At 41.0% G+C, this 9034-nt stretch overlaps 1 protein-coding gene across 1 annotated transcript; it reads right to left on the reverse strand.

The window, feature by feature from the left end:
* Positions 1 to 551: 551 nt before the first annotated feature.
* AMDHD1 (amidohydrolase domain containing 1) lies at positions 552 to 8032 on the reverse strand (the record flags this gene model as incomplete). The annotated part of the gene is made up of 8 exons (XM_010139867.1): positions 552 to 666; positions 1109 to 1269; positions 1626 to 1719; positions 3794 to 3918; positions 4901 to 5126; positions 6024 to 6301; positions 6991 to 7055; positions 7926 to 8032. Coding segments are annotated over 8 exons (1171 nt in total), but the record flags the coding sequence as incomplete, so codon positions are not given.
* Between the last annotated feature and the right edge of the window lie 1002 nt (positions 8033 to 9034).

Raw genomic sequence — 9034 nt, forward strand, 5'->3', positions numbered from 1 at the left:
CACCGTGTTTCAAGGCTGCAGAAACCAGGAGACTTGGTATTTTGGTGAGGTAAGATACTGTGCTTCCCAGCATCACCTAGTTCCTGGTATCTCCTTACTTTGAGTCTGAGCAGACCCAGGTGCTATGAATGTTGCCTTGGGATGCTGTGGCCTCCCAGCACTGTCAAGGGCCATTCCAAATGCAAATGCCTGTCACAGGTGACTTAACATCACTCTTCTCAATAAATCCTACTTGGATCCAAACTTCTTCTTTCATTGGGGGTTTGTTCGGGTTATTTTCAAGAATAATTTTATAGATTAAAAATATATAGGAAACTATTTTTGGAAACCATCTTATTTCAAATGGATACAATTATTTTCATGCAGTGGAGAGGTCAGCAGATGTGATGACACACCAAACGGCTAATGCTTGGTAAAGTTTATTCGAATAAGAAGGCTGGTAAGGTGAGCAGGCAAACAATTTACCAGTAGCTACAAATCTAATTTGACCATTGCTTTGAAACACTCCATGCTTATTTGATTACAGTAGCTTCCTAAATTACTCTCTTCTCTCAGTAACTGCTCATTGTCCCATATCTCTCATTTTGATAGATGACTTTTCCTTTAACTATAACATAGTCAATCAATGCCTCATGGCCCCCAAACTGGTAGATCAAGTGTTCCCACCTGAAAAGACAACAAGATTTTTAAGAACATACGGACTTGCATAAAAACGGGTCACACACCTTGTATACTCAGCAATTAGAAACTATTTGCTTGAACCATGGGAAAACACTATTCCACGTCTACATGTTGATCTCTTGTTGCATGAATATAGCGAGTTAACATACAAATCAGTAGACAATTCCTTCCACAAAATAAAGAGCTATTATCTTGAGATAATTTGTAATTAGGCATGGATTATTTGTAATGTTATCCCCAAATATCTTAGGCTTTACATACCACTGGAGTGATTAAGGAGAATGAAAGTGGGTCTAAAATGCTAGCTTTTTTTCAGATGAAAATTACTTCTAAAGCATGAGAAATTCATTAACCTCTCCACCATCCAGACATGGTGACAAAGTCCCTTACGTTAAATTACGTTTCAAACAACAACGGAAGAACAAACCTTGATGAATTTATGACAACAAGATCCCCCTGCTTGCCAGTCTCTATGGAGCCATGCGTGTCCGATTTTCCCAGAGCATAAGCCGCATTAATGGTGGCAGCTGCTAGTGCTTCATTCATTGACATCTTCATGTTTACACAGGCCAGATGCATCACCATAGGCTAGTCGGCAAGTTAAGTGGAAAATGGGAGTAACAAAAATAAAGCTGTTCATCTCTCAAACCCCTAAGAGCTCTCCTCCCTCCTTGTCCTGTGTAATGTAAATCTTGCCAAGTCCAAAGTAACAACTCTAAAATCGGGAACTTTGAGAGACTTTTTATAAGCCTTTCATTGAATATGAAGAGTAGAACCCCTTCTGGTTTCAAGAATTTCTGGCAAATTCTACCATCACACATAAATAAGCATGAGCAGTTGTTCAAGCAGGGCATCCAGCAGATGTGAAGACTATTTTAAGTGTGCAAGATCTACACACAAAATTGTACCAGTATGAGATGTCATAGGTATCAGGAACAGCTTACCATTGAAAAACAGTATGCATTCGGATTAAAGTCACTGCCAAGAGCAACTATAACTCCTTCTTCTAACATTTTTCTAGCTCGAGGTTGCTTTAGTCTATTGGGAAAAAGACACTTGTCAATAAAATTCACATACTCATAACATGACGAATTACAAGAGCAGAAGTCATCGCTCAGTTGGCTATGTACTTGCTTTCAGTTGCACTAATCCTTTCAGAGACTGAAGACCAAATTCTCCTCTTGGCTCCCTGCCTATCACCCTACAGACAGCATAAACAGCAAGTGTGATCCACTGCTTTTGCAGTAACAGCATGTGGCAGCAGCCAGTTATCAACCATCTGGCTCTGGGCCTCTGAAATTTTGGTGCTTTTCCAGATCTGAGCCACTTAAGGATTTACAAGGTGAAAACCTAAATTTCTCAAAAAGAGTAATTTTCTTGTCCTTCCAAGTCAGGCTCCCAAATACGCGCAGTAGCAAAAGCAATCCAATAGTCCCTTCCCAGCTTCTGTTGGCAATTTGAAATAGTGAGCTGAGGCTGTGAATTTAATTTGTAAATGTTGGGGGATTTTCTCACTTAGCAATGTTAATGCAAAAGATCCCTTCAATAACTTCAATATCTGGGATAGCCACTTTAAATTAATCGTTCAGCCGCTGGATTAACCTGGGTAGATGTTTGCAAGGACCAGCCACAGGAAAGACACTCTATGAACATAATTACTGTAAAGCAAATAATGCCAAACATGGTGTCTGTAAATCAACCAGTGTAACAGTAAAGATTAAACTGCTGCTTAGAAAGCAGTTTTAGAAGCACTGCAGATAATACAGAAGAACAATAAATGAGATCTCAATGAAGTGCTTAGATTTGGCGTAAACCAACCCTCTCTCTATAGAAGTCTCTTAGCTTAGATTTATGAGGAAATGCCACCTGCTCCTGCACAACACGATGCTCTGGGAGTTAACTCTGTTGTTAAACAGAAGTCTGAGCTCTCACCATCAGTGCTGAGGGAGGCCAGCAAAGGATGTACCACATCGCCTCATCGCGACTTTTCATACATTGTGCAGTTTCCAGCCTTGTAATACTCTTAAACCGGTTATCTGTTGTATCTCTTCTTAAAGTGTACTAGCCTGGGAGGCCTGTGTTCAGTAAATAGTGCAGCAGACACTGCAACAGACGAGACATCATTTCCTATGGCTCTGCCCACCTTAGACTTAGCTTGAGGTTATAAACTTTCCACCACGTGGAATCTCTGGCCTAACACATGAGTTACAGCTGCAGACTTTCCCACAGGCGGCTGCATCTCTGTTGTCTCCTATACGTCCCTGCCTGGGATCGGTTTGTCAGACCACGTGTCTCCTCCGAGATTTGTGTTCTGGTGGTGCAGGCAGCTGCAGTCAGCCAGTGGTTCTAAAGCACCACTGCAGGACACAAACAGCTAACCAGAGACAGGAACACAAGCACAGACACAGAGGTGAGAAGGTGGCAATGGGACAACCATCAATGCCTCAGAAAGCGAGCTGTAGAAAATAAACCAAAATCAGCTCAAGAATGTTCTCTTCACAGGAGGGAAGGTATTATTGGGTCATGGCCCAGTGGGCATTAGGGGTAATCAGCTGATCCAGCTGTGCTTATCTGCACTATCTTCATATCAAAAATAGTGTTCTTAGGGCAATTCTGCTCAGTGTTGCCTGGGTAAAATCAGACAAGATTTTTAAAATGCTACCCACAGTTCAGCTCTTTTGATAACCAAAGGATCGATTTCCCAGCAAAACATTCTGCAAGAGAGCTAATACATATATTGCAGATATAATTTGTTTGAAAAGAAGAAAACTAAGTTTTCAAAATCTAAATGGATTAAAGAAATCCAGTCCAGTTTTCTTCTTAAATGTATCTCTGATTATTACCTTAACCTGCTATAAGGGTTAAATTCCAATGTTGACTGAACCACTCCAAATCCACTGTGAGACTCCTCAGAAGTAGGGTAGTGCCTCATTTTTGAGGATCTCCAACAGAAACAAGACATAAGGGAGCTCATTCAGCTCTTTCTATTTGTGATTGTCTTCACTGATCCAGCAGGCATAGATACAACCTTACGCTGTTAACGTAAGAGACCCCCAAACCACAAACATGGTATTGCTGTTGCAGAGGTTTTCGTCCAGCCTAGCGGCCTTACCTTAGTATGTAGGCAGTTGTTGGTAAAAGGACAGCAGCGCACTTAGCTCTTGCCATCGCTGTGATACCTTCATCACTAACTTCTTCCAGGTGGCTGATAGCTCGGGCTCCTAGTTCAGCTCCAAGCTAAGCAAATTTTCAAGACAAGTGCTTTACTGAATTAATTGAGAACGGTGAGTAATGTTGTTTTCAAAAGACTGGAGGAAACAATTCACTATTAACGTAAAATTTACTAAAAGAAAAATCATGAAGAATGCTTGAAAGAACAAATGGGATACAGAAACAAAATATCTGCTAATTTACTGCAAGAAAAGTTGATCACAAAAAGGTGTTAACCATCCACCAAGTGGAAAAATTTTTAGCTGACTAACGTACAAACTACAGGACAGCTATGGATAAAACCACTATTGGCACCTGCTCACAAAGTATCCCTCAGAAAATGGTTGACAAAACTGACACTGGTTGTAGAACTAGTGATGCCACTGCTGCTGTCAATGGTGAAGCACAAAAAAGGCTTTTATGATCAATCAAGTTTGTGGTTTGCTTTTGGATTTTTGGTTGTTTTGGTTGTGTTTGGTTTGGTTTTTTTTTTTTTAAATATAGCAGAGACTAAATTGAGCAGACCCCACAGGAAGGAAGCAATGTTTAAATGATAGTGAAACATGGTCCCAAAGTGACTTTCCTCATCAGGATATTTGGGAGCCTGTTCTTGATAAAACCATCACCGCTCACTGCACATCTGACTTGTTGCGGCTAAGAGGACATTCAAGGAACGAAGACTTTTCAATTTGCATAGAAACCATGTTTTTGTCATTCTTGGGTTCACAGGTATCCACCTTCCCCATCCATATCCCATGCGGAAGATAAGCAAAGTCAATGTTTGATTAGGCAGTGCATGTTAGTCCCAGAGGTCAAGGCTTCCTCCCGCGTCCTTAACTCCAAAGCTGCCCAAGGGCCACACTTTGTCTGATAGAAATAGATGCCTACAAATGGTCTGTTTTATGAGGTCTTAGAAAAGAAAACCTCGGTTTTGAAAATTGCAGTTCTTTTAAAGGTTCACCTCTCACTAGAGCAAAAATGGCTTAACTGAATGTTGAGAAAGACGTACCTCAGCAGATTTCATCGGATGGAGTTCATCACCATGGAAGTTAATCTGTAACCCTATATCTTTTCCAGCTTGAAGAATTCTCCTAGTAGATTCCAAATCAAAGACTCCCTTCTCACAGAACACATCTATATTGTTAACATGTATTTCACCACTTAGTTTGAGTTCTTTCAGTTTAGGGAGATGGTTATTGATAATGTCATCTGTGGCTTCAGTAGCAGTCTTCCCTCTAATGAAAAGAAAATATTACAGAGCCATAAGAATAACATTCTTGACGCCTGGCAAACATTTGAATAATACATGCAATAACTAGTTTATTTATAAAATTATCTAATCAAAAAACCCTTCAGATTAAAATATGTAAACCTACTGTAATTCATGCACTCTCAAACATAAGTTACTTTTTATTCGAAGAATGTTAGATTGTATTTTTCATAAGTTTGGCATCTTGGATGCCTTGTCTTCTAACATCCTACTACTTAGTCTCTCAAAATACACTCACCTAGCTGAAACCCCCCATTAGTAGTTTCAGACAATGATATCTAGTAACTTGAAGATGTTGTTTTCATTATAGGGGAAAAATGTCCAAGTAAGAAAGGCTGGCTTGTTCTGGTATGTCTACTGGAGCCATCAAAATAGCTGTGATTAAGCATATTTAATTCGTCTTCTACTCATCTCATACCTATAAGAAATATGCAATTCTTCATTGCATGGAAGCATAATTAAGCTTCGTTTACTGAGGTACATAAAGATCAATACAGTATTTTTTTCTGTTAGCAGGCCAAAATAAAAGATCATGGCAGAGACTAAGCTTGAAGGGCAGCAGCAAACCCAAGCAGAACTTTGGTACAGGAAACCCTGTAATCTGCATTATGTTCAGTGTGAGCATCAGCTGGAGGCAGGATTCTCTGATACGCTTATGCTGGTATTTAATAACCACTAAATAATGCTTCCCCATCTTCCTTCAAATTAAAATTTAGGAGAGCCTTCGGTAAACACTGGCTGTTGTTTCAAATATGTTATATTCTAGGAGGGCTGGGCAGAAGAACCTTTCAGAAAATAACAGCCAATTCTCAATATGAAGCAATAATACGTAACAAGAGCAAGAAAAATCAAGTCCTATTACTTTGGCACAGAATGAGCTCCACAGTACGTAGAAGAAATGCCAATATCCATGGACTGCTTAGCGCGTTCGATCACCCTGAGCATTTTAAGCTCCGTTTCTAAGTTTAAGCCATAACCACTCTTGCACTCAACCAGTGTAGATCCTGCTCTGCGCATGCGTTCAAGTCGGTGTTTGAAAGTATTGAACAGCTCTTCTTCTGCGGCCTTCCGAGTGTGTTCCACAGTAAAATGTATTCCTCCCCCAGCCTGGTGGATCTCCATATAGGATGCACCTGCCAGCTTGGGGGGAAAAAAAAAAAAAAAAAAAAAAAAACAACCCCCCCATACAATTAGTTATAGAATGTGCATTTTCTAACCAAAGGATTCTGGAAAGTGTAGGCACCTCCCCAGTTGGGGGAAAAAAAAAAAAAAAAAAAAGAAAACAACCCCCCCATACAATTAGTTATAGAATGTGCATTTTCTAACCAAAGGATTCTGGAAAGTGCCTTGAAGTCTCTTTGCAGTGAGACAGAAAAGGATGAGGGGAAAAGAAAGCACCCCGTTAATTCTTCCATCCTCCCCCTCCTCTCTCCCTTCCACTTAAGCAAAGAAATGACGTAAGAAGCCACATAGGGAGAATTATTCTGAAGATTTGCTTACCCCTGATCCCAAGAGGAAAACCTATCTCTAGCTCAAAAATTCATTTATGCAGGAAAAAAAAAAAAAAATTTAAAGATTTAGGTGGCAATAGAAGGCAGCACTCCTGCACTGCCTCAGTTAACACAAAAATACATCAAGGCTGGCTGCAAAGGCTGCTGTAACACTCCTCCCTTAGTCTACCAGTATTCAAAAATCATCCGTCCCCCCTCAGTCAGACTATCTGATAGAAATTACACACTTTTCTAAAGACGAAAAATGGGAGTCATTAGAAAGTAGAAATAGTTATGCACGAAAAAGAGGAAGGAAAACCCAGCTCTGTATGTCATTACCTTCATTGCAAACTCATGTACCCTGTCACCAGCCCACACTGGGTGTGTATGTGCGTCTATCAGGCCTAAAGAAACAAAGTAAATGTACACTCAGGTTATTTCACTGTGTAAGAGAAAAGGTTATGAACATGCAAGTAAATTAAATGAGCAGCAGAAGCTCCTCTATAAAGACTCTACTTCTCTGGTTAGAGAAAAAGAAAAATCCAACCCACCAAAAAGCTAGGATTTTCTTCAAAGGCTATTAATTTTCTTTCTTTCAAATTTTTTTTAAGTGTACTGGCTGACACCTTATGTGAAACATCTCTAGGTAAATGCATTAGTTGCATGTTGTTTTGATGACTTTTTGTACAAGCTGTGAAACCAACACTGATGGATGCCCAAGGCCACTGCAATCAAAACAGAGGTGTAACAGCTCATGTGCTAACACCACTTGAAAAGTTTGACATGAAATAGACTTGCCTAGGTTTATTTTGGGGTTTTTGGTTTTTTGGTCAGGTAAAGTTGCAGAGTACATGACTTAAAATTCTGCGCTGCCCTCTCGCCTCCAATCAGCTGCAGGCAGGATGGAGAGACTGAGCTCCACGCCTCGTGGGTAGAAATGGCACAGAAAATAGACACTAAACTCAAAAAACACTCAGCGGGCCAGCTATGTTGTTACCATGGTGATCCATGATACAGAGGAACAGATGTAAGAACGAACCAAGAGGAGAAAGAGCTCCACCATTAAGCCCAAAAAACCACGCCAAGCGCTGCTATTTTCTCCTTGCAGCACCCCTTATGAGGAAGCTACAATCCTCTGCCCCTCAATATGGGATATCATCGAACCAGTAGTCAATACAGACGAAAAAGATGGAAGGATGTTTAATACACTTTTGCTGTGTCTGTAAGCACTTGCTATCATTCAGCTTTGTATCATTATGAAAAAATACACCTACCTGGTAACACACACTTCCCGGAGCAGTCAATTATTGTTTCAAAAGTTGCTCCTGAAAACTGATTGCGAATAACATCTGCCTGGCCCACAGCTTTGATACAACCATCTCTACAGAGAGAAAACAAACAGAGGGAGCATGAGCCTGTTGAAAAGTGAAGTGCTCATTGACAGAGCTCCTGAGCAACGACTCTCTGAAAGAAGGACCAAAGATGCCCACAGGAGGTGGTTTGCTAATCTTACAGGTGTACAGAAAACAATGGTATGCATTTCAGATGGTATAATGCCATGCATTTCAAGTTGTCGGCCAAGACGCCTGCCTTGTCTCTGGCTTAGATCCCTCAGGACAACACCTTAGCGCTCTTTTGTTCTAATTTCTGCTAGATGTTATTTTTCTCTTGCAGATCAGCAAATAGACAGTGTTCCTCCACCAAGTGTCTGCAGGGTGCTCTTCCTCTCACAGAAATCAAACTGTCAACACCAGCCTTCACTGCTTGGACATTAATTATACCCTTGTGCCCTTGGCAGCCACAGGGATGCACGTCTTTGGGGTTGAGCTTTGGTTTAATAGCGATTTTCTCCAAGTGGAGCTAGAGGACAGTACTGGTAACCCTACGCTGCACTTGAGGGATCTCCTCCAGCCTTGGAGCATGGAGCTCCACCTCACCTACAGGAAAAGAACTTCACGGGCGCACACTGCACCTCTGTCTTTTAAGCCTTGTCTTTCTCCAGCTCTTTTCAAGCCACTGAAATAGTAACCAGGAGTCATCATGGGTACCTCACTGAAGGTGCCTCTACTCCACACAGCTGAATTTTTGAGAAGCAAATAGAAGTTAGAGCATTCAGGAATGTGAGAGATATAATTCTACACATCAATTATTAACTACAATTTCTTTATTTACACAAATTATTTATAGGATCGCTATTAGTTCGTGTCAGTCCACCTAGAAACAAGGGAGAGCTAGAAGAGGGTAGCCGTCACGACTAAGATAAGGAGGTATCTTTACGAGGCTGGAAGCGTGAACTCGGCACGGCGAAGGAAGCCGTCAGGACACGGACTGAAACCATCAACACTACGAAGGCACGTTTCCAGACGGCCAGGTGGCTGCCGCC

Source organism: Buceros rhinoceros, unplaced genomic scaffold (genome assembly GCF_000710305.1).
Source record: "Buceros rhinoceros silvestris isolate BGI_N320 unplaced genomic scaffold, ASM71030v1 scaffold23367, whole genome shotgun sequence".
Lineage (NCBI taxonomy): Eukaryota > Metazoa > Chordata > Aves > Bucerotiformes > Bucerotidae > Buceros > Buceros rhinoceros.